This window comes from Cervus canadensis, chromosome 5 (assembly GCF_019320065.1).
Source record: "Cervus canadensis isolate Bull #8, Minnesota chromosome 5, ASM1932006v1, whole genome shotgun sequence".
NCBI classification, from domain to species: domain Eukaryota; kingdom Metazoa; phylum Chordata; class Mammalia; order Artiodactyla; family Cervidae; genus Cervus; species Cervus canadensis.
In genome coordinates, this window is record NC_057390.1 from 94,076,683 (window position 1) to 94,102,619 (window position 25,937).

The 25,937-nt window shown below is 47.8% G+C and overlaps 1 protein-coding gene across 6 annotated transcripts in view; it reads left to right on the top strand.

The window, feature by feature from the left end:
* Positions 1-12,803: 12,803 nt before the first annotated feature.
* ODF2 (outer dense fiber of sperm tails 2) overlaps positions 12,804-25,937 on the top strand; it is a 29,915-nt gene continuing 16,781 nt past the window's right edge. Inside the window, exons 1-9 of one of the 6 annotated variants that reach the window (XM_043469727.1) lie at positions 13,277-13,958; positions 14,171-14,404; positions 15,763-15,853; positions 16,709-16,825; positions 17,037-17,162; positions 21,442-21,612; positions 22,531-22,691; positions 23,408-23,537; positions 24,088-24,219. In XM_043469727.1, the coding sequence (XP_043325662.1) occupies positions 14,373-14,404; positions 15,763-15,853; positions 16,709-16,825; positions 17,037-17,162; positions 21,442-21,612; positions 22,531-22,691; positions 23,408-23,537; positions 24,088-24,219 (960 nt within the window). In that variant the 5' untranslated portion in view covers positions 13,277-13,958; positions 14,171-14,372. Of the gene's footprint in view, positions 13,048-13,276; positions 13,959-14,170; positions 14,405-15,762; positions 15,854-16,671; positions 16,826-17,036; positions 17,163-21,441; positions 21,613-22,530; positions 22,692-23,407; positions 23,538-24,087; positions 24,220-25,937 lie in introns of those variants that run through there. The other 5 variants (XM_043469729.1, XM_043469724.1, XM_043469726.1 and 2 more) reach the window with 5 other exon arrangements.

The window sequence follows — 25,937 nt, forward strand, 5'->3', positions numbered from 1 at the left end:
CAATGTATGGCAAAAACCACCACAGTATTGTAAAGTAATTAGCCTCCAATTAAAATAAATTAATTAGTTTTTTAAAAAACTTTAAAAAATTATTTATTTTTGGCTGTGCAGGGGTCTTCATTGCTGTGAGGGCTTTTCTTTAGTTGCGATGAGTGGGGGACTACTCTCTAGTCGTGGTGCACGCGTTTCTCATCGTGCTGGCTTCTCTTGTCATGGAGCATGGGCTCTAGGGTGCTCGGGCTTCTTGGTTGTGGCTCCCGGGCTCTAGAGCACAGGCTCCGTACTTGTGGCACACAGGCTTAATTAAGTTTTGATGCACGTGGGATCATCTCGTATCAGGGATGGAACCCAAGTCTCCTGCATTGGCAGGTGGATTTTTTACCACTGAGCTACAAGGGAAGCCCTTATCATTACTATTTTTAATTTGATTTATTTTTGGCTGTGCTGGGTCTAATATCCCACATATTGCACAACGTGGCCAAAACAAGGAAAGTTTCACACACACGATTTCATGTAATTCCATAACCCTTTTCCGTGGACAGAGGAGCCTGGCGCGCTGCACTCCATGGGGTCACAAAAAGTTGGACACGACTGAGTGACTAACAGTTTGGGGGCTTCCCTGGTGGCTCAGATGGTAAAGAATATGCCTGCAATCCAGGACACCCAGGTTTGATCCCTGGGTCAAGAAGATCCCCTGGAGAAGGGAATGGCTACCCTCTCCAATATTCTTGCCTGGAGAATTCCATGGACAGAGGAGCCTGGTGGGCTACATTCCATGGCGTTGCAAAGAGTCAGACACGACTGAGTGATTAACACTTTCACTTTTTCCCTCCCTCATCCCCCCCTTCCCCTTCCTTCTCCCTACTAGTAACCTCTAGTTTGTTCTCTATGTCTCTGAGTCTGTTTCTTGTTTTATTCACTAGAAACCACAATCAGAGAAAACTAACCAATCTAATCACATGGACCACAGCCTTGTCTAACTCAATGAAACTATGAGCCACGCCAGGTAGGGCCACCGAAGACAGATGGGTCATGGTGGAGAGTTCTGACAAAATGTGGTCCACTGGAGAAGGGAATGGCAAACCACTTCATTATTCTTGCCTTGAGAACCCCATGAACAGTATGAAAAGGCAAAAAGATAGGGCACTGAAAGATGAACTCCCCAGGTGGGTAGGTGCCCAATTTGCTACTGGACATCAGTGGAGAAATAACTCCAGAAAGAATGAAGAGACGGAGCCAAAGCAAAAACAACACCCAGTTGTGGATGTGACTAGTGATGGAAGCAAGGATCGATGCTGTAAAAGCAATATTGCATAGGAACCTGGAATGTTAGGTCCATGAATCAAGGCAAATTGGAAGTGGTCAAATAGGAGATGGCAAGAGTGAACATCAACATTTTAGGAATCAGCTAACTAAAATGGACTGAAATCCAGTCCAATGGGTGAATTTAACTCAGATGACCATTATATCCACTACCATGGGCAAGAATCCCTTAGAAGAAATGGAGTAGCCATCATAATCAACAAAAGAGTCCAAAATGCAGTACTTGGATGCAATCTCAAAAATGACGGAATGATCTCTGTTCATTTCCAAGGTAAAGCATTCAATATCACAGTAATCCAAGTCTATGCCCCGACCAGTAATGCTGAAGAAGCTGAAGTTTAAAGGTTCTGTGAAGACCTTTTAGAACTAACACACAAAAAAGATGTCCTTTTCATTATAGGGGACTAGAATTCAAAAGTAGGAAGTCAAGAAACACTTGGAGTAACAGGCAAATTTGGCTTTGGAGTACAGGATGAAGGCAAATGCTAATAGAGTTTTGCCAACAGAATGCATTGGTCATAGCAAACACCCTCTTCCAACACAGTTCAGTTCAGTAGCTCAATTGTGTCCGACTCTTTGCGACCCCATAAACCACAGCACGCCAGCATGCCCTGTCCATCACCAACTCCCGGAGTCCACCCAAACCCATGTCCATTGAATCGATGATGCCATCCAGCCATCTCATCCTCCGTTGTCCACTTCATCTCCTGCCCTCAATCTTTCCCAGCATCAGGGTCTTTTCAAATGAGTCAGCTCTTCCATTCAGGTGGCCAAAGTATTGGAGTTTCAGCTTCAGCATCAGTCCTTCCAATGAACACCCAGGACTGATCTCCTTTAGGATGGACTGGTTGGATCTCCTTGCAGTCCAACAGACTCGCAAGAGTCTTCTCCAACACCACAGTTCAAAAGCATCAATTCTTTGGCACTCAGCTTTCTTTATAGTCCAACTCTCACATCCATACATGACCACTGGAAAAACGATAGTCTTGACTAGACGGACCTTTGTTGGCAAAGTAATGTCTCTGCTTTTTAATATGCTGTATAAGTTGGTCATAACTTTCCTTCCAAGGAGTAAGTGTCTTTTAATTTCATGGCTGCAATCACCAACTGCAGTGATTTTGGAGCTCCCCAAAATAAAGTCAGCCACTGTTTCCACTCTTTGCCCATCTATCTGCCATGAAGAGATGAGACTGGATGCCATGATCTTAGTTTTCTGAATGTTGAGCTTCAAGCCAACTTTTTCACTCTCCTCTTTTACTTTCATCAAGAGGCTCTTTAGTTCTTCGCTTTCTGCCATAAGGGTGGTGTCATCTGCATATCTGAGGTTATTGATATTTCTCCCGGCAATCTTGATTCCAGCTTGTGCTTCATCCAGCCCAGCATTTCTCATGATGTACTCTGCATATAAGTTAGATAAGCAGGGTGACAATATAGAGCTTGATGCACTCCTTTTCCTGTTTGGAACCAGTCTATTGTTCCATGTCCAGTTCTAACTGTTGCTTCCTGACCTGCATATGGGTTTCTCAAGAGGCAGGTCAGGCAGAGAAGACTCTACACACGGACATCACCAAATGGCCAACGCTTAAATCAGATTGATTATATTCTTTGCAGCTGAAGACGGAGAAGCTCTATACAGTCAGCAAAAACAAGACTGGAAGCTGACTGTGGCTCAGGTCATGAATTCCTTATTGCCAAATTCAGACTTTAATTGAAGAAAGTAGGGAAAACCACTAGACCATTCAGGTATGACCTAAATCAAATCCCTAACGAATATACAGTGAAAGTAAGAAATAGATTTAAGGGACTAGATCTGATAGAGGGCCTGATGAACTATGGACGGAGGTTCGTGTACAGGAGATAGGGATCAAGACCATCCCCAAGAAAAAGAAATGCAAAAAAGCAAAATGGCTGCCTGAGGAGGCCTTACAAATAGCTGTGAAAAGAAGAGAAGCGAAAAGCAAAGGAGAAAAGGAAAGATAAACCCATTTGAATGCAAAGTTCCAAAGAATAGCAAGGAGAGATAAGAAAGCCTTCTTCAGTGATCAGGGCAAAGAAATAGAGGAAAACAATAGAATGGGAAAGACTAGAGATCTCTTCAAGAGAATTAGAGATACCAAGGAAACATTTCATGCAAAGATGGGCACAATAAAGGACAGAAATGGTATGGACCTAACAGAAGCAGAAGATATTAAGAAGAGGTGGCAAGAATACACAGAAGAACTGTACAAAAAAGATCTTGATGATTCAGATAATCATGATGGTGTGATCCCTCACCTAGAGCCAGACATCCTGGAATGTGAAGTCAAGTGGGCCTTAGGAAGCATCACTACAAACAAAGTTAGTGGAGGTGATGGAATTCCAGTTGAACTATTTCAAATCCTGAAAGATGATGCTGTGAAAGTGCTGCACTCAATATGCCAGCAAGTTTGGAAAACTCAGCAGTGGCCACAGGACTGGAAGAGGTCAGTTTTCATTCCAATCCCTAAGAAAGGCAATGCCAAAGAATGCTCAAACTACCGCACAATTGCACTAATCTCACATGCTAGAAATGTAATGCTCAAAATTCTCCAAGCCAGGCTTCAATAACCATGAACTTCCAGACACTCAAGCTGGATCTAGAAATGGCAGAGGAACCAGAGATCAAATTGCCAACATCAGCTGGATCATCAAAAGAACAAGAGAATTCCAGAAAAAACATCTATCTCTGCTCTATTGACTACGCCAAAGCCTTTGACTGTGTGGATCACAGTAAACTCTGGAAAATTCTGAGAGATGGGAATACCAGACCACCTGACCTGCTCTTGAGAAATCTGTATGCAGATCAGGAAGCAGCAGTTAGAACTGGACATGGAACAACAGACTGGTTCCAAACAGGAAAAGGAATGTATCAAGCTCTATATTGTCACCCTGCTTATTTAACTTATATGCAGAGTACATCATGAGAAATGCTGGGTTGGATGAAGCACAAGCTGGTATTAAGATTGCTGGGAGAAATATCAATAATCTCAGGTATGCAGATGACACCACCCTTGTGGCAGAAAGTGAAGAGGAACTAAAAAGCCTCTTGATGAAAGTAAAAGAGGAGAGTGAAAAAGTTGGCTTGAAGCTCAACATTCAGAAAACTAAGATCATGGCATCCAGTCTCATCACTTCATGGCAGATAGATGGGCAAAGAGTGGAAACAGTGGCTGACTTTATTTTGGGGGGCTCCAAAATCACTGCAGTTGGTGATTGCAGCCATTAAATTATTTTTTTTTTTTCTTTTTTTTTATATATATATATTTTTTTCTTCTTTTATTTTTTTGTCTTTTTTCTTTTTTATCTTGTTGCAGCCATGAAATTAAAAGACACTTACTCCTTGGAAGGAAAGTTATGACCAACTTATACAGCATATTAAAAAGCACAGACATTACTTTGCCAACAAAGGTCCGTCTAGTCAAGACTATGGTTTTTCCAGTGGTCATGTATGGATGTGAGAGTTGGACTATAAAGAAAGCTGAGTGCCAAAGAATTGATGCTTTTGAACTGTGGTGTTGGAGAAGACTCTTGCGAGTCTGTTGGACTGCAAGGAGATCCAACCAGTCCATCCTAAAGGAGATCAGTCCTGGGTGTTCATTGGAAGGACTGATGCTGAAGCTGAAACTCCAATACTTTGGCCACCTGAATGGAAGAGCTGACTCATTTGAAAAGACCCTGATGCTGGGAAAGATTGAAGGCAGGAGGAGAAGGGGACGACGAAGGATGAGGTGGTTGGATGGCACCACTGACTCAATGGACATGAGTTTGAGTAAGCTCCGGGAGTTGGTGATGGACAGGGAGGCCTGTCGTGCTGTAGTCCATGGGGTCACAAAGAGTCGGACTGAACTGAACTTGTTGTATTTTTTTTAGATTCCACATGTAAGTGATATCACACAGTATTTGTCTCTGTACTTAGATAATATTTCACAAATGTAAACAGTCACGTCACCACTACTACACAGAAGATGTGGAATATATACACCTGTCCCCCAAACCTCCCCTGTGCCTCTCTGCCATCAGTTCCCTTCTTCCACCCCAGTCCCTGATAACCACTGATCTGTTTGCTGTCCCTGTGATTTTTGCCTTTTCCAAACTGTCACCCGGATGGAATCATGCAGTGCCTGGGCTTTTGTGTCTGTCTTCTTTCACCCAGTTTTATTTGGAAGCTTTATACAAAACTGAGCTTTAAAATCTTCCATAATACTTTATACTAGTTTCTAATCCTAACAGATATTATGAGGGATGAATTTTGAAACTTTCACTAAGACTTTCAAACATCCCCCGAACACCCACTAGACTACTCAAATGCTGTGTAAATATTTTGTTTTTCTCTGTGTGCCCAGCTGTGAAAAAATGCTGGGATACCTTGCCCCAAGGCACACCTACTGCTTGGGGGATGCCTGGAAACTGAGAAAGTGAGAGAGGGGACGGGGGCAGGGGGCAAGAACAGGTCTCCTCCTCCTTCCGGGTGGACTACTTCTAATCCGCTCTGCCTTTCCCATCTGTTACCCCCCCTCCACCCCCACCACAGGTCAGTACAATTGTGTGTAAACCAAGAGACAAGGGGCTTTGTTAGGCATAAAAGGCAGGAGCTTTGGGCATTGGCTATTTGCCAACTGTTTTGCCTGCTTAGGGAGCATTTTGTCTTCCTTCCGGTTTCTTAGTCAAATTGTAGATGCTGGAGAAGAGGGACTTCCCTGGTGGTCCAGTGATTTAGGACTCCGCTTTCACTGCTGAGGGCCCTGGTTCATTCCCTGGTGGGGGAAATGAGATCCTATAAACCAAGGGGTAGCCAAAATAAAAAAATTAAAGGATGCTGGAGAAGAGCCCTTCCTGCAAACCTGCTAGCCACAGCATAGGTGCTGGGGGCAGAGAAACCTAGTTTGAGTTGTCTCAGCCCTTTCTAACTCTGTGAGCAAGGGCAAGTATCCTGATTTCTCTCCAGGTTCAGTTTTCTGCTCTGTAAAATGGGGTTACACTCAAGCTAGCCTCACCAGATATCTGGAGGATTCATTGATTTAATGCAGGTGAGTGTGGTGCCTGGCACAGGGTGACCCTCCAGACAATGTCAGAGAATCAGGATGAATGTGGGTGGTCTGCCTGAGTCAGAGGAAAAAGTGGGATGGGGCAGAGGGTGGGGGGGTGTCTCTGGAAACAGGTAAATTCCAGTTTGACCTTTGCCACTTATGACTGGATGATCTCACTGACTCAATGGACGTAAATTTGAGCAAATTCAAACTCAGGTCCCGGAGATGGTGAGGGACGGGGAAGCCTGGCGTGCTGCAGTCCACAGCGTCGCAAAGAGTCGGACACAACTTAGCAACTGAACAACTTAATTATCTGTGGCCTTCAAGCCTGCTCCTTCTCCTCTCTTTGAAATGCCTGTTTCTCTTTATTAAAATGAGAATGACCGGATTTGCCTTCCAAGGTCCCTCCCCGATGGTCAAGCAAGTGGTTCTCAAACTCTACAGTGCGTCTGAATTACCTGGAGAACTTGTTAAAATAAGATTGCTGCCTGGGAGAAATTTCTCTGCCTGCTCAGATCTATTCAGGACTTGAAATCTCTCAAATTAACCTGAAAGAAAAAGCCAGACCCCGTTTGGAGCACAGATTCCTTCTCTCCTGGGCAGTGTTTTGGTGGTTGCATCAGGGCCCTGGAGGAGGTGTTCCAGGAGAGAGCTGGTAATTAGGCCCTTGGCAAATGGAGAGCCCGCTGCAGAGCCTGAGGACCCTTCAGGGAGCCTCTTGCAGGGCTGGGGCCAGTGCTGGGGCTGACAGCTCCTCCTTCATCTGTGATTATTCCTAATGAGCTGGAAAAGCTCATGTTCATTGTTGAAATTTAGAGGAACAGAATGAGGAAACTCAAATGGTCAGTATTAACATTTTGAGATAGTACCTTCTGGGTTAAAAAAAATTTTTTTTAACCTTTTATTACTTAAGCTGAGTTGTGGCTCCATTAGTGTTTGTTTCATTATACATCTTTTTTTTTTTTTTGCCATACTGTACAGAATGTGAGAATTCTAATTCCCTCACCAGAGGTCAAACCTGGGCCCCTGCGGTGGAAGCTGGGAGTCCTAACTGCTGGACCACCAGGGAAGTCTTGATTTTTATTGTATATCTTTATATGGAACATAAGTATTACGTTTGGGTTGGACTGTGTCCGTGAAAAGTTAATATGTTGAAGTCCTAGCCCCCAGTACCTCAGTTCAGTCTCTCAGTTGTGTCCAACTCTGCGACCCCATGAACCACAGCACGTCAGGCCTCCCTGTCCATCACCAACTCCCAGAGTCCGCCCAAACACATGTCCTTCGAGTCGATGATGCCATCCAACCATCTCATCCTCCGTTGTCCCCTTCTCCTCCTGCAGAATGCGATTTTATTTGGAAATAGAGTTGTTGTAGATGGAACTAGTGAGGATGAAGTCATACTGGAAAAGGATGGGCCCCTAATCCACTGCAACTACTATCCTTATAAAATGGGGAAATTGAGAAGCAGACAGGCACGCACATGCAGAGGGCCATTGGTAGGCTGGATTCTGCTGCCTAGGAACTGCCAAAGCCTAGGGGTGAGCCCTGGACTAGATCCTTCCCAACACCATCAGAGGGAGCGTGGCCTTGCCAAGACTTTTTTTTTTGTTAATTTTCTCTTATTTATTTTTGGCTGTGCTGGGTCTTCGTTGCTGCTCGCAGGCTTTCTCCAGTTTCGGTGACCAGCCGCTACTCTTCCAAGCGGTTGGCTGGCTCCCCGCTGCAGCGTCTTCGCTCACAGCCGAGCACAGGCTCTAGGCGCATGGGCTTTAGTCGTTGTAGCATGTGGGCCCAGTAGTCGTGGCGCATGGGCTTAGCTGCTCCGCAGCACAGGAAATCTTCCCAGACGAGGGACCGAACCCACGTCCCCTGCTTTGGCAGACGGATTCTTATCCACTGCGCCACCAAGGAAGTCCCTGGTCAACACCTTGGTCTCAGACTTCTGGCCTTTGGAACTATTGTTTGGCTCTGTGTAGTTTCTGTTGTTTTTGTTCACCCAGCGCGTGATACTTTGTCACAGCAGCCCTAGCAAACTAATACACTTTACATACCCACTTTCGTTCATAATTTTTAAGAGAATATATAAGAATAATACAAGAAACATCCATGTATCCTCTAGCCCAAATTTTCAGTTTTTTTCTCTATGAATATATATATATATATATCTTCAGCCTCCCAAATATATACATGGTCTTATACTGAACTTACTGTTCCTACAATATATTTTTTCAACCAATAGATCATGATTATTTTTATCCAACAAGTTTTTGATCTGTTGATTTTTTTTCTGACTAGAAACATATCCCTTTGCAAAAATACTTAAACATGATAGAAATTTACATCTTACAAGTGAAAATCTCTAACTCTACCTTTCAGAAATAATCAGTCCTGAGAGTTCAGTGTGTAGTCCTCCAGATTTTTTTTATAAGTATGTATCAACATGCTGCTGCTGCTGCTAAGTCACTTCAGTTGTGTCCGACTCTGTGCGACCCCATAGATGGCAGCCCACCAGGCTCCCCCGTCCCTGGGATTCTCCAGGCAAGAACAGAGGAGTGGGTTGCCATTTCCTTCTCCAATGCATGAAAGTGAAAAGTGAAAGTGAAGTTGCTCAGTCGTGTCTGACTCTTAGTTACCTCAGGGACTGCAGCCTACCAGGCTCCTCCGTCCATGCGATATTCCAAACAAGAGTACTGGAGTGGGTTGCCATTGCCTTCTCCATGTATCAACACACACAGGTTATTTTCCTACACAAATGGCATCATGGTTGACTTACAGCTTTGCAGCTCGCCTTTATTTTTCTCAGCTCTATATTTGGAGATCTTTATACCTCAGAACAATTGATGTTATTTTTAATGGCTCAGTCATCTTTCCTTGAATATATGTAATGTAATTTATCAAGTGGGATTCCCAGGTGGCTCAGTGGTAAAGAATCTGCCTGCTAATGCAGGAGATTTGAGACGATGGTTTGATCTCTGGGTCAGGAAGATCCCTAGGAGGAGGGCATGGCAACCCACTCCAGTATTATTGCCTGGAGAGACCCATGGACAGAGGAGCCTGGTGGTTTACAATCCATAGGGTCGCAGAGAGCTGGATACAACTGAAGTGACTTAGCACTCATGCACAATTTATCAAGTAGCTAAAATTCTTAATCCTTTCACAAATATTAGTCATTTCAGTGAGACCTCAGGTTAGACAGATCTGTAAGCTGGGATCCAGAATCTACAAGCGCCCCACCCCCACCCTACCCTAACTAGTCTGTATTCTCAACTGAACTGGACCAATCATTCTTTTTTCTTTCTTAATCTTTACTTAGCTGTACAGGTCTTAGTTGCAGCACACAGGATCTTCAGTCTTTATTGTGGTATGCAGGATTTTTAGTTGCAGCATGTGGGATCTAGTTCCTTGATCAGGGTTCAAACCTGGGCCCCCTGCATTGGGAGAGTGGAGTCTCAGCTACTGGACCACCAGGGAAGTTCCTGAATCAGTCATTCTTGCACCAGATTTCAGATAGAATATGCACAGGTGTACACTAGTCTTCCCAGGCGGTTCAGTGGTAAAAATTTCACCTGCAATGCAGGAGGGCTGGGTTTGATCCCTGGGTTGGGAAGATGCCCTGGAGAAGGAAATGCAACCCACTCTAATATTCTTGCCTGGGAAATCCCATGGACAGAGGAGCCTGGTGGGCTACAGTCCATGGGGTTGCAAAAGAGTTGGACATGACTGGGCACACACTGGGTAAATACATACTATCAATCATTTTTTTTTTTTTTTAATTCCGCTTTTGCTCTGAATCATACAAAGTTTCCTTTTCCAGAAGTCTGGACCACATGGATCCCTTTTTTTGCCTAGTCTATAGGTGAGCTTGAGGGGATTCCTTTCCCCCTTTTCCCCTGAGTCTCTCACCTCTTGAGAAGGTAAAGAAGGGGGAGTTCAAGCAAAGCCATGTTAAAGACAACAAGGGCTGAAGGAGAATTTCTCTTTAAGGTCGAAATCTTCATATACCTCCATGGTTATTCCATTAAAATATATTCTCAAGTGTGTAATTTCTGGCTCAAAGAGGATGTTGAGTGTTGGGTTTTTGGAGTACAATGCTCAATCATCCTATCAAAAGGTTACATCAATTTTTAAACCTACCAGCCATGTATGGGACTGCTTGTTTCCCAACATCATCAGTGTTGGGTGGGCCCCTTAAAAAAATAACAAAGGGGGTGGTGCTGACCAGGCTCAGAGTGGCTTGAATTCAGAAAATACAATCCATCACTTCTTGTCCTTTTGGCTAAGATAAAGTGCATAAAACACGATCCAGATCCAAAATGACATCAGGGAATTTCCTGGCAGTCCAGTGGTTAGGACTCTATGCTTCCACTGCAGGGGGAAGTGGGTTCGATCCCTGGTTGGGGAACTAAGTTTCAGCAAGCTGCATGGTGCAGCCAAAAAATATCAGAATCATTCGAATTCTGTACCTGCATTTTTCAAATACCACAAAAGGGACAGATATCCAGACCACAGTTATACTTTAAAGTCCCTCTTTTCTTCCCAACCACATGACCTTCACACACTACAGGTGTCCCTGTTCCCCTGTCTTCAGCACCCCACCAATACCTCTCTGTTCCCCTTCTTGTAAGATTTTCCTCATCTTCCCTGTCACTCACCTCTAGTGTGTGTGTGCACATGTGCGTGTGTGCATGTTTGTGTGTATTAAGGGGGTGACCTCTCCACCTTTCTCTATCACAAAAGCCCCAAAGAACCGCACCAACTCAGAAAGACCCTCCTCAGACGGTAGGTAGGGGACAAAACCACAGGCAAAATCCTCCAGTGGGTGGGGAGGAAAAAGCTTTAAGCATCCCATCTGGTCATGCTAAAGTGGTTGGCTGTGCACTCCTTGAAGGCCAAGTGGGACATGTTAGTTTGGTGTCCCTTACACTGGGCTTAGCACACAGTTAGGGACTTAATGTTCGTTCATTCAATGTGGGAGCACTGAGAATCGATCAACAACTCTTGTGCTGGGGGTTGCAAGACATTCCACAGAGATGTTTGACCTAGGCCTGTAAACAAGATTACCTCCGGCTGCTCAGAATGACATCACTTCCTTTCAAGTGGGGGATAAGGTGGTGGAAGTTAAAGGTGAGGGAAGGTGAAGAGAAGGAGGAAATTCCACTGGATGGCTTTTTTTTCCCCCTCTATGAAAAAGGAGAATTGGTGTATGGGATGCGGAAGAGGCAAAGATTTGGAAAAGCCAGTGTGGGGAGGTGGAGGACTTCAGGAATGAATTAGACACTTGCTGGACCGTGGTAAAGATTCATCTGAGGGTGAAGGAAATGATTTGTGCGTTTGATCTTTGGGGAGACTCACTCAGGTGGTTGGATTACAGTAGTGATTGGGGCTCCATCACTTAACAGGGAGAAAATGAAATGGATAAAGGGAGTGGATGGCTCCCTAACACCGATGAATGACTACACATTAGACAGTGGGGGATGGGGGGCGGACAGCATAAGTAGTAGTTTTGTTTGGAGTGGGGAGGGGAGCTGGAACTTGAGATTTAGAGTGAACCGGTGTGTAGATCTTCGGCCTGCACGGCTGAAGTGCGGGCAAAGTCATGGAGATGATGTTAAGGAACTGAGACCAGGCTGGCACTGAGGATGTCCAAGTCTTCCAGAATCCAGGGTGGGTCCATGAGCCACGTGACAGCCCCCCCCCACCCCGATTGGCTGACAGTGAAGCATAGTTGAGAAGATGGCGACTCAGCGAGAACTTCAGCGGAATAGGTCTGTACACACAGCGGGCGTATACTGTGCAGGAGGGCGGTGAGGATCTTGGGGAACGCGCGGTCCCTTCCTCCAGCCTGGACGAAGACAGACAGTGTGGGACGGCGAGAGAGTCTGGGTGGTGTGCAGAAGTGGGGGTCCATCTCTGCACCAACGGGGGGGGGGGGTGGGGAGAAGAGACAGGACTGTATTTCCAGAAGCAGTGCGCAGCAGCTGCGGACACACAAACTTACTTGGTGACCCCTCTCTAAGCTTAGACGGTAAAGCGTCTGCCTGTAATGCGGGAAGACCTGGGTTCGATCCCTGGGTCGGGAAGATCCCTTGGAGAAGGAAATGGCAACCACTCCAGTCCTCTTGCCTGGAAAATTGCATGGATGGAAGAACCTGGTAGGCTAGTCCATGGGGGTCGAAAAGAGTCGGACAGGACTGAGGGACTTCACAGGTTCACTATAAGCCCATTGGCCCAATACGAAGGCGGGCTGGAATTTGGTTGCTACCCTAAGTGAGGGAAACCGAGGACTACAGGGTGAAAATGGCGGAGGCGGGGGGTTAAGCTCGGCCTTGAACGGCTAGACTAGCCGGGGCAGGGCCCTTCGGTGGCGTCGCGCGTCTCCATGACGACGCGGCGCGGCGCCCGGAAGAGGGCGGGGCTTCTGCTGCAGCTGCTGCTGGCGAGGCATCTCTGTGACGCCGGGGGCTGAGCCTAAATGGCTAAACCCGAGAGGCTCCCGGGGGGGTTTGAACTGGCCAATGGGCGAGCTGCCGACCGGGTGTCGGAAAAGGAGGCGGAAGCGGGGAGGAGTCGCCGCCGGGGCCGGACTGCATCCGCCGCGGCGTCTCCATGGCACGGCCCTGGCCTCCGACTTCAACGACTTCATAAGGCGGCGTTTCTGGGCGCAGCCGTGTCGCTCCTGGTGAGAGGCCGCCGGGAGGCGGGACCCAGGCCGCTCCGGGTTGGGGGGGCGCCCCCTTCGGGATCGCTGGATCCCGCTGCCCAGACACCCCCCCTGACCCACCCAGGCCGCCCCCCGCCTGCACGCTTGTCCCGCTCGGGTCAGAATCTGGACGAGCACCCCCCCCTGCCCCGCCCACCGGCGCGGGCCTTCTCCTCCCGCTAACGGGCGGGCCTCTCCTCACCTGGCCACACCGGCAGGGCGCTCTGCCACCTCCTCCTCTGCTGCCCTCCGGCAGGGCTTCGCCCTCCTCTCTATGGGCAGAAACGGGGCCCCTCCAGCCCGCTGGTGGGTGGTCGTCCTTCCTCTCTCCGCCGACGGAGACTGGGCCCGCACCCTCTTTTGCCCCGGCCGGTGGGCCCCGCCCCGTCCTCCTCGCCCTCCCTGGAGCGCATCGGCCCGACGGTTATTTGGGCAGGGCTCCTCGTAGGCAAGCTCTGTCCTCGGGGACCGCCTCCCGACCTAGTTTAGAAGGGCCTCCCTGGTCCGGCGGGCTTCCCTCCTGGGGAATCCTGCCCCCGGCTCCCTGCCACAACCCGGCGTCGACCCCGCTCTTAACTCGGATACTAAAATCCCAGCGGCCGCCGCAGCTGCTGTGCCCCTGGAGCAATTTTTCCCTCCGCCGTCGGGGGGTGGCCCACTCGCTGCCCCCTTTGCCCCGCCCCGGCAGCCTCCGCTCCTCCCTCCTCCAATTGCTATTGGCCTTCTCGGGTGTCTATTCTGCCGGGAACGCCCCTTCTCCTAGGAGACTGTTGCCTTGGCCCCGCCCCGAATGTCCCTCCAGCTCCCAGCGCCGGTTCCGGCCCTCTGGGGCCCACTTAGGGCCTAGCGGTTTTCTCCCAACTTCCTCGCAGCGCTAGCCAGCATCTCAGGTTTCCACCACTCCCGCCGCTGGTGACCACCCCACCATCCCTCTCGCTGGGGGGCCTGGGTGTGGTGATCCTTTTCCCTCGAAGTTCCGCCCCCTGTTGTCCCTCCCTAGGGAGCGGAGCTCTCACCGCCCTTGCCCACCGGGTCGCTCAGCCTCTCTCCTATCTTCCTCCCCACCCCACCCCCACCCCACCCCACCCCCCAACTTCGGCAGGACAGTTGCTGTGCGACCTGGACAGTAGAGGAGCGTCTCCCAAGTTTTCATCCAACAGCCACCCCTAAAGCTTCCACCCTCCTCCCCTGAGAGGACGTTTGATGCCGGGCCCCTGAGATTCTCATTGACAAGCCCCTCTGGGTCCCCCTGAGCCAGAGCCTGCTGACCCATTTGCCCACCTTTGCGGCTTTGATGCCTAACCATGTCTGCCTCATCCTCAGGCGGCTCCCCCAGGTACTGCCGTTGTGGGGGGCACCTCTGCCAACAGGGCAGGGGAAACGTGGGCAGGGGCTCCCAGGCGGGGCTGGCTGAAGGATTCTTTTCCCAGCTTCCCTGTTTCTGTGTACTGAAGGCCTGGGCCAAAACATTCAAATCTAATTTTTAGGAGGAAGGAGGAAAATGCACTCACATGCCCTCTCTGCCTCCCTCTGGCCCTCTTTCCTCAGGTGCCCCAGTTCCTGGTAGCAAATAGGATCACCATTGTTGTCACTGGAATACTAGGCTCAGATCTTTTTTGAAAGGAGGCTAGGTGTCAGTAAATAACCATGTAAGAGGTGGATGTCGCAGTTACCCGTATCTTGATGGAATCCAGGTAGTCTGATGGAAAGCCTACTGAGAAAGAGAGCTTTTCCACATCTATTGACTTTTAAGTGTTCACAAATGATCTGAGGAGGAGAAACACCTGTCTACCCAGGTTTGGTAATTCCTTTGCTAGATGATTAGTAGGACTCTATTTATTTATTGTTTTCTTTTTTACCAAGGTGTGACATACATACAACAAAGTGTGTGCTAAAGTGCTTGAGAATTTTTCGTTGCATTTTTATATTGTGTTTTTTTCCCCCAAAATAAGGGAGGGTGAGGACAAGGTCGTATTTTGGGGTCTGTCTTTTAGGCAGTGGGATGGATCACATGTACTTTTCAAGTCCCTTCCTGTCTTGGAGTTCTTGGATGTACTGCTGCCAAAATTTGGAGATTAAATATTTGCTTTATTTGCATATTTGGTGAGGGGGCCATTTATGTATAAGTAAGATATGGTATTACAAAAAATAATAATAACCCTACCTCTTAGGTGCTTAAAGGGTAGCAAGTGAAATATTTTAGGTAATAATCATTTTTCATCCTCTTAGTTGAATATTTGATGATTAGTTTTATGAGACTGAGTCACAGAGACTATTCCAGAGCCTATGGCTCTGTCTTTTCAGGTCAGTCGTTCCCTGAGCATTGTCCCAGGCAGTATTCTGGGCACTTTCACCCTCATCCAGGCTACTGTGTTGACTGTTACCCACATGCTGTCTGCTTTTTGTCTCCTGAAAGGATGACAGCTGGGCTTTTCAGTAAAAGGTCACAATAGTGTGACGCAATGGCAGGCTAAAAAGCCAGCGCTGCGACTGCTCACTGCCCCGTGTTTCCATCCTCCTGCTGGGCACACCATGAGTGTTTGGTGCTCGTGTCAAGGGAGCCAAGTAATTTCAGACTGGCTCTCCTAGCCGTGAACTCGTTAGCCACCATATATATATATAACTTCGGGAGAGCTAAGAAATAAAAGAGCCCTAGTTTTCTGCTTATAATCTGGTTCTTGTGCCTGGGTACAGGTTTCCATCGTGTGGAAAGAACGGAGTAACGAGTCTCACGCAGAAAAAGGTCTTGAGGACACCTTGCGGCGCACCCAGTGTTACCGTGACGGTAGGTGACATGCGCTCGGAGCAGCCCCTCCACCTGCGGTCCAGCCACAAAAAAAAAAAAACGCATGCTTCTGCTGGCACCCCGGTGGCCAGGCGCTCTGTTAAGTGCCTTCACACATAGACTGCTCATGGGTGAATTCAGTTTTGCCTGTGGTAAGGCTGCTGGGTGTGAGGAGGTTGTCTTAACCTAATCTTTCCAGACAAATTTCAAAAATAATGAAACAAATTTTCAAAAAAGAAAGAAGGAAAAAAAGTAAAAGAACGGGGATTGATAGGAGCTGCTGGTGGGCAGGGGGTCTGTGTTTGGCCCTGCTTATGTTGTCTTTAGAAGCTGTACAACCTTCTCATCTCGGCATTTGTTCCAGCTTTCTGTCTTGATCGTCTTTTACCTGCCTGCTGCTTGTCGTGTCTTGCACCCTAACCCGTCTGTGTATTTCCCATGCTAATCCACATGCCCTGTTCAGAATCCGGCGTGGCGGCCCCACCCGCTTTCCAGCTGTGCTGTGCTGCATCTCAGGAGGAGCCGTGCGTTCCAGCAGGCTTGCAAAGAGATGGAGCTCTGAGGACCCCTGGGCCTTGGGTCTGGGACTCTTGTGTAGAACCTGTGGGTCGCTCAGCCCCTTTTCTTGGGCGGCCTTGGGTCTCCCTTCTGGTCTTCAGTTGGCATCTCTGCATGAGCCTGCTGAACGGCACACCCGCCTCGCTTCCCACCTGCATGCCAGTAGTGCTGGTCGCTGTTCTGCTCGCTTGGTGGCTAGGCTTTCAGTGGCCCCCAGAGGCTGTGAACTCGGTTTTTATGCCCAGTTTACTCATCCGCAGATCAACCTTTTTTGTGTTGTCCTCCCCCGCCTGCCAGAAGCGAACCATGAAGGACCGCTCTTCAACTCCCCCCTTACATGTTCACGTGGATGAGAACACCCCTGTCCACGTCCACATAAAAAAACTCTCCAAAACGTCAGCGACCAACAGCCAGGTAGGAGCATGCCAGGGGGGTGAGGCCAATGCACTCACTGTCAGAGGTCGGTCGCCTGGTTGGAAGGTAGGCAGGACAGTCACCCAGAAAAGGCAGCAGTAGCCTTAGTCAGAAGAGGCTCCCCTGCAGAGTTGGAAGTGGACGCCACTTGCAGAGTGACGCCACGGCCAGCTGTGTAGGGAAGTGACCCTGGGTTTGTCCCTTTCCACAGAAATCTCATAAGCGCGGAATGAAAGGGGACACCGTGAATGTGCGGCGGAGTGTCCGGGTGAAAACCAAGGTACCTTGGATGCCCCCTGGAAAATCATCCGCCCGGCATGTGGGATGCAATTGGGAGGTAGGCTCATTCTTGTTCAGGCTTTTCTTCTCGGACTGGTCAGGTTTTAGCAGGCCTTATGCTCGGTATGGTTCAGGGTTGGCTGTAGCTCTCAGAGATGTCCCAGTGGGTCCCGCTCACTGAGTGCTTTGCTAAACCCTGAAAGTACGAGAATCTTCTCAAGTCCTTCCAACACCGTAATGTGGTAGCTGCACCCGCTCTCCCGAGGTGCAGATGAGAACCCAAGGCTCAGAGAGGTGAAGTGTCACAGAGGGAGTAGCAGAGCTGGAGGTAGGACTCAGGGTGTCTCATCCTAGAGGTGGTACCCATAGCCTCTCTGATTTGTATGTGAGGATCTAATACTGTGCTAGTGTCTGAAGCAGACTTGACAAATGTATACCAGAATGTACACATCCAGGAAGGCAGCTTCTCTTTTGTGGATAAGTGCATAAGAGACCATGCACTTACTCCGTAGATAGAATCAAAATCACTGGAATAGAGACTTGCCTGGTGGTGCAGTGGTTACGACTCAGCCCTCCTAATGCACAGGGCACAGGTTCTATCCCTGGTCAGGGAACTAAGATCCCACATGCTGCGTGGAGTGGCCAGAAACTTAAAAAAACATACATTGGAACAATCTCCTGAGGAATAATTGCCTTCAGTATTAGTTGCCAAGGTACCAGGAGAACTGTTGTCTTTTTTTGGCCATGCCTCAACACGTTTTGCTTGTCCATCCATCCTTCTGTGCAGTAATTCATGCATTTCTTGAGACATTTCTTGCTGTGCACTGGCAGCTCTGCCCTCTACGCTTACATTCTGGTCAATTGCAGTGAAGAAACCCAATGATAAGACAAGGCCTATGGCTGTGTTTTGGACCCGAAGTCTCATGATTGAGACGAGTAAAGGCCTTGAGACTACAGTCAGCCCACCATATCCGCTGGTTCTGCGTCTGTGGATTCAACCATCCAGAGATGAAAAACAAAAATCCAGAAAGTTCCAAAAAGCAAAACTTGAATTTGCTGTGTGACAGCAAATTACATAGCATTTCCATTGTATCAAGTATTATAAATAATCTAGAGAGAATTTAAAGTGTACAAGAGGATGCGCCTAGGTTACATGCAAATACTGCACCATTTTACATAAGGGACTTGAGCAGCCTCAGATTTCAGTATCCATGAGTCTTGGAACCAATCCCTGTGGATACCGAGGGGTGACCATATCTTAAGAGGATGATGCCTGCTCTGTTTTGAAAGATTTATCCTTTTTCTGAGAGCTTATTACTTTTAAAATTAGAAATAATTGTAATTACTTTGAAGTTTAGAGTCATACTTCATGCTCTTCACTCCCTGATTCATTTAATCCCTAAGAGACAAAGGGAGTTTGGTATTCTCGGGAGTACATGACAAGTGTTCTGACATCTCTCTCCCAGGAAGATTGGAATTAAAATGATTTCTAAGATTTTTCTACCGTGTGTACCTCACTAGCAATCAGTGAAATGTAAATTAGAACCAACTACATTTTCGAAGAAATAGCAAGCTATCATTTTTGTTGAGTGGAAAGAAGTTGAACAGATTCAGAATATCTTCTGTTGACAAGCATATAGGGCTATCACCGAATCTTTTTAGATAGTTTTTGAGTGGATGGTTTGGCAGCATTTATCTAAACATGGATTCTGTAGTTCTGCACTTGAGAATTGATGCTCAAAAAGTCACAGAAGAGCACAGGAATCTGTGTGTAACAGGATGTTTGCTGAAGCATTGTTTGTATTAGGGAAAAATTAGACGCCATCTAACGGAGGGTATTGGTTAAAATTAAGATGCATCCATACAATGGAGTGCCACACAACCACTGCTAGATGGAGGCGGGTGTCTCTATAAGCACCACGTGGCACCGCATGGAGGGTGTGGCCCTGTCTGTGCAGAAAAGGACATCTGTGTACAGTCCACGTGTGTGTGAATATGTTTGTATGTACAAACATGTTCTGGGAGGCAATACTAGAAGTAGCAAGCAGTGATTACCTCCGGGTGTGGGAGGCTTTACTGCTTTATCTTTTTGTGGTCTGCCTGAATGTCTTTATCACATAATATATTTTATAGTTTAAAACACTTTTTTTAAATTTTTAGTGAAGAGACTTAGGTAGTTTTTTGGAAATATAAATATCAAAAATCATGCCGCTGTGGAAATGGACTTCCTGTTGACATGGGTTGCTAGGAGCCATGGTCCCCTCTAGAAAGCTGAGTACCTCTTCCAGGCCTGGGGCCACAGAATCCTAGAAATGGAGGGGCCCAGAGATGTGGCCGACCATCCCTTGAGCAGTAGCTGTCTCTCATGCTGTCCTCTTGGACTAGCTCCTCTCCACTTTTCAGTGGCCTCCCATGTTCCCAGCAGGCCTCAGCCCATCCTTACATTATCGACAAGAGAGAAAAGACCTTAGGAGGAGGAAGTTTGTGGTGGAGCTGGACATGGACTCCAGTAGCTGCTGTGTGATGTGGGGATTCTTGTTTGATTTTTTTTTTTTTTGATTCTTGTTTGATTTTTAAAACCTCTTCTGGTACCTAAGATATCTTTGGGAGAAAACACGTCTGGGTTTTTTTCCTCTGTTATTAAGCAAGTCATCTGTTTTTATGATGGAAAGTTGAAAATACTATAAAAGAGACAATCACTTGTAATTCCAGCACACACATCAGAAGCGTGCTGCTTGTTGACTTTTTACAAACTGTGTAACTATCACCCACCTCCAAAATCAGCATCACCAGCTTCCCCAGAAGGTCCTCTCTGGTCTTGTTCTTCTCGCTCCCACCCTTGAATGAAACCAGTGAAACTTACTATTTTGGTACATTTATTATCACTTTTTCTGATGCAGAGTTTTTTCTTTTTTTAAATTATAATCATATTATCTATATATTTTTCTATTGTCCTCCTTTTATAGATTAAGAATAACTTTTTTTTTCTTATAAAAGCAATGCATAGTCATTGTTGAAAAATCAGAAAATCAAAATCAGCCCAGGGAAGAAAGTAAAAAAGACCTGTAATTCTACCACCCCGAGAAGACCCCTGTAACTTTAGGTGCCAGCTTTCCGGATCCTTTCTTGTGAATATACTCATTCTTTTGATTTTTGTAGCAGTGGGATTATATTTTACTTATTGAACAACCTTTTTTCCCTTATATTTTGACTATATTTACATTGTACATTATTTTTTTAAGGCCTTATTCCATTGTATGTACATTTGTGTACTGTTAAGTTTTTAACCTGTACTGTCTGCTTGTACATTTATCTATATCCTAACCTGAATTTAAATATTGATTCACATTCTTAGTTATTCTTGATAAATTCCTCAAAATAGAGTGTACTGGGGTAAAGAGCACATACATTTTAAAATTGCACCCTATGTGTCTTATTTGTTTGACATAACCAGCTACACGCTTGTAAAACACATCCTTTATTCCTGATAGCCATCGTCTTGCCCTAGAAATTGGCACAGAAGTTTAACCACCTTAGCTTAAGAGAAGCAAAAAACTGCAAATAGTGAGAAATAACAATTACTTAATGCACTGGAATAAATGTGTAGAATGAGAGAGTCAAAAAGTTCAATGTATCAAATCCCCATGGAAATGCTGGCCCCCAGATTAGAATTTCTTTTTGAAGTCTCAAAGGTCTTACTCAGCTTTACATAAACTTCTCCTAGGGGGACATGCATTTTAAAAAAATTTTTTTTTCTGTTGATATATTTAAGTAAACATTTTCCAGACACACTATTTTAACCCTAAATTAGTCTGTATGCTTTTCTAATACCATTTTCTCCATGCCAAAATAACAATGATTCATCCTGAAAACTTCATTTCTATTTTTTTTTTTCCAAACTTCATTTATTAATCATATAGTGTTGGGTCAAACTTCAGATCTCCACTTGTCCTTAAAATACCTGTTATAGAAGCTTTGTGTGCCTTTGCAATGATCCACTATCATGTATTCATATTCTTTTAAAAAACTTGCCATATTTCATGAGTCTTGGTTATTACTGGTTTTGCCAATTTGTTATGTCCTTCATTTTAAACTTGACACTGTAACGCAGGCTTTTTATTTCTATATTAGAAGAGCTTCAGAAACATCATTTAAATGAGGGTAGGTAATGAGATAACGTTCCACCAAGAAGGTTGGTGTGTCCTTTCCTCTGGGGTCCCTGTGGTTGCCCTTTAGCGGTTTTAGCTCTTCCTGCCCAGTGGACAGTCGGGGCTGGTGGGACCAGTGGCTGCAGTTCTGCCTTGTGAGTGCATGTATTTCTCCCTCCTCTACATCAGAATCCACCTCACTGCCTGGAGATCACGCCACCATCTTCAGAAAAGCTGGTCTCCGTGATGCGGTTAAGTGACCTCTCTACAGAAGATGATGACTCCGGTCACTGTAAAATGAACCGTTATGATAAGAAGATTGACAGTTTAATGAACGCGGTTGGTTGTCTCAAGTCTGAGGTGAGGGAGGTAAGGGGCTGGACTGCCTAGTGTCCCGAGGCCACTGGAGACTTGTCAGGTGGTGTCCTAGTGGACACCCCCTTCCAGCTGCCTCTGCAGGCCTCCCAGGGTTTCAGATGCCCTTGTGGAGGTAGTCAGGGCAACCTGGGATTCCTCTCCATCAAGCATTTAGCCCGGGCCTGGCCCTGACCTTGCCAGGTGCTCTGTATGGATGGCCTGGTTTGATTTTTTTTTTTTTTTTTGGCAACAGTAAATGAAGTCGATGGTATTATTGTCCCTGTTTTGGAGATGAAATGACTGGAACACTAGGGCCTCTTTTCCGTTTTTATGCAGAAGTTTAAAAAAAAAAACAAAGCAATTGCCCAGAGAGGCGAAGGAAGTTTGTCCTCAGTTGCTGGGCTGTGTCTTTGGGTGGGACCTGGAAATCCAAGGGCCCCCAAGTACGAAGCTGGCGGAGTGGCCTCAGACTCCAGGCTGTGGCTGCTGGTGGGGCCTGTGTCCTTAGCCTCCGCTACGCCCAGGGCCCACCGGCCTCCCCAGAGAACCTGGGGCTGGTGGCTGTCTGGCAACAGGCCCGCCTTTCTCCACAGCCTGCGGGGCAGGGGCCTTTTAGTGATATCTCCTCCGGTGGTGTGCCAGCTGAACCACCGTTTGTATCCTGGCTCCGTCCCCAAGCAGAAAGTCACTCAGGCGCTGCCCCCTCCATTTCCTCAGTGACGAGATGAGAGGAACAGTGACCGCCCAGGGTCTTTGTGACGCCTGACTGAGCTGCGGCCAGAGGACCCCCTCTCCCGCCCCCGCCATGACACTTGAGCGCTCAGTCCGAGGTGCCCTCCGCTTGGTCCCGAGCGATGGGCCTCGAGATGTGGGGAGGGGCCGCCTCCCCTCAGTGGCCCCTGGCTGCGTGCCCCCACACAGGTCAAGATGCAGAAGGGAGAGCGCCAGATGGCCAAAAGGTTCCTGGAGGAGCGGAAGGAGGAGCTGGAGGAGGTGGCCCAAGAGCTGGCCGAGACCGAGCACGAGAACACGGTGCTGCGGCACAACATCGAGCGCATCAAGGAGGAGAAGGACTACACCATGTGAGCGGCCCGCCCCCGGCCCGGCCCCAGGGTCAGCACGGTCACCAGTGCACTCCTGATCCCCTGCGGAGTGCAGTGGGGGAGGGCATCGGGGAGATCTTTGTGTAAAAAAAAAACAAGAGTCCCTCAGGACACCTAGGAGCCAGGCAGTGGGTATGAGGGCAGAAGACGCGGCCGGTCGCAGGATCGTGTTCTGGGAAGGCCCCAAGGAGGGAGGCGTCTGTGACTGAGAAGTAAAAAAGCAGGCCAGAGCGAGGGCAATAGGGTGGGCCAAGGGCAGGGGTGCCACAGGTTCGCAAGGGCTCTTGGTGCCCACTTGGAGGCATTTGCATTGAGGGTGCTTGGGAGCCACTGAAGGGTGATGGAAGCAAGGGAGCGGTGTGACCGGACGTGGGGAGAGCGGAGGGGAGAGCTCAGAAGTGGATCTGAAGATGGTGGCTAGGTGACCTTGGCAGTGGCCGGGGGCTGCGGTGACACTGGTTTCTGAGAGACAAGCAGGTGGCAGCACGTCTCCTGGTATGGAGGCCCCGCTCTGGTGACCGCATTTCCTTCCAGAAGGCCGAGCGGGCCTGAAGGGCCATCCCTGCCCCCCTCCCCCACTCCTGTACCCTGACCAGGAGATGAGGCTCGCAGGGCATTGTGAGGCGAGCCTCGCAGCTTCAGGTGGGCAGGGCCCTGGGGGGCGGCTCACAGGGTCCTGTTCTTTCTGGCCCCAGGCTACAGAAGAAACACCTCCAGCAGGAGAAGGAGTGCCTCATGTCCAAGCTCGTGGAGGCTGAGATGGATGGGGCTGCTGCTGCCAAACAAGTCATGGCCCTGAAGGACACCATCGGGAAACTGAAATCGGTAAGCGGCCGCCAAAGCCGCCCAGCCCGGGGCTGGGCCCAGAGATGGGGCACCTGCAGACTCTGGCGGGGTCTTTACGCAGTCATCATGCTGACTTTATGACATCTTCAGGCCAGGGCAGGGCACTCTTAACTCCTCAGCCCCCCCTTCTCACTTCTGGGGCCTGACCCTCGAAGATGACCTTTGGTAGCCGGGGCCTCCGAGGAGATGTCATCATGGGTCTCCTGGGATCACAGTAAATCCAGGCATCTGTCTGATTCTTGCAAGTATCAGGCACCAAGTATATCGTCCAGGAAGTGTACCTCTTCCAGGAAGCCTGCCCTAACTGCTCTTGCCCACACTGAGCTCTCCGGCCCCTTTCTCTGCCTGGCACTCTCAGCAGGCTCAGCTCCAGCCCATCCCTTCTGGTCTTCCTCCTGCAGCTGCCTTGCCCAGCTCTTCTTGCCCAGGCTTCCTGGCACCAGGGACTCCTAAGTTCCCCATGGAAATTCCCTGTGCCAGCTCTTCCATTCTCCCCTTGTGCCTGGCAAGATTGCCTCCTGTGTTCCAGGAGAAACAGATGACCTGCTCGGACATCAACACCCTAACGAGGCAGAAGGAACTTCTCCTGCAGAAGCTGAGCACATTTGAAGAGACCAACCGCACTCTGCGAGACCTGCTGAGGGATCAACACTGCAAAGAGGTGAGGGGCGGCCCCCGCCCCACCCAGGCTCCCATGCAGAGCCTGGGCCCTTCCAGCCCTGCAGGCTCCTGTCTGTAAAAAGAAAATATTCTCGGTGCTTGCTGACCTGAGGGGTCATAGGAAGATTGGCTGAAATCAATCACATGAAACGCCGGGCATCTGGTAGACAGACTGCCTTCCTTTTTGAAGCGGGCCTGGCAGTACAAGAAGGACCTTGGAAGTCAGAAGGGCAGTGGGGAGTCAGGGAGGGGTTTTAGCCCATCCCAGGGTTCCTGTGGCAAAGCAGGCAGAGGAGGAGACCTGAGTTTTAGGAAGTAGGAGGCTTAATGGCTGGCAGATACATTGTATGATATCACTTTGTTTTCTTAAAAAAAAATGGTCTCAAATATATTTTATGTTAGCAAATGATTCTGAAAAGACTGACAGCATAAATAGCTCTCTTCCCACTTGGTTCAACCCAAAGGGGTACCTGGAGTCTCAAAATGCCAGTCCTGACAAGATGGTATTTTTCTTAGATTTTGTTTATTTGCTTGTTTAGGACTTTTTTTTTTTTTTTGGCTGCTTCGTGCAGTTTGTGGGATCCTAGACCCCTGACTGGGGGTCAAACCCACACTCCCTGTCATGGAAACTCAGAGTCCCAATGACTGGACTGCCAGGGAATTCCCTATTTTTCTTAGTTTACCATCTTTTTTTTAAAAAGCAGTGTCACCTTCCTTTGCTTTTATTCTAAAAATTAACGTTTAAAACAATAGTGGATCTGCTATCCAACTTTCTAAACAAAACCTTGTCCACATGACTGAATCCGTCTTGGTCTCCTTTGTCAATAACCTCATCTCCCTCCCATCAGAGGGGAACTTTATCTGCGTTCCGATAGTTTTTCTCTTGGGTATGCATCCTCAAGCAACGTATGGTATAGTTTAGCATGTTCTCAGACTTGACATAAATGATATTGTTCCATGTGTATTCTTACTTTGCGTTTTTCAGTCAATGTTTTCATGAGATCTATCCATTTTTATCCTTGAAACCTAAGGTGGTTCATTTGCCCTGCTCTATTCCGTTTTGTGACAGTACCACAACTTATTTACTCACCCTTCCGTTGATGGAGGCAGTTTTCAGTTGTTTGCGCTCACAAGCAGTGTTATTTTGCACATTCGTCTGGACTATTCTGGTGTTCTTGAGAGTTTCCAGAATATATTTCTATGACTTTTACTAGTTACAGCTAAATTATCCTCTTAAAATATTTCTGTCTCATTTCTAGTTCAGTGTTCATGGGTGGGTGATTTTTAATCTCTCTGGGCCTTGGATTTCCCACCTATAAAATGGGAATAGCATCTTTCACATGGGGTGGTAAGGGATTTAGAGATGTTGCCTGGATGAGGATTGTGTGTACTCCCGGCACGCGGTGGGTGCTTGGTAAATGGTGGCTGAGGCTACTGCTTGTCTTGGGACTGGAGGGGCTTTCAGAAAACTTCTTCCTACCAGTTGTTTTCCCTTTTTGCCTTCTTACCTCCTATTATACCAGCCTGGAAGCCCAGACTCTCCAGTTGGAGGTGAGGGGTCAGCTAATTTAAACTCCCACCCATAGCAGGTGTCCCCAGTTCTATCCAGGTGCTCACCTCCTCCTGCCTGTGCGGCCCTCGGGACTGCACCCCCACCTCAGTGCTTCCTGGGGAGTGCTCAGAGCGGTGGGGGCAGTGTCCCGGCTCTGGAGTTCTTTG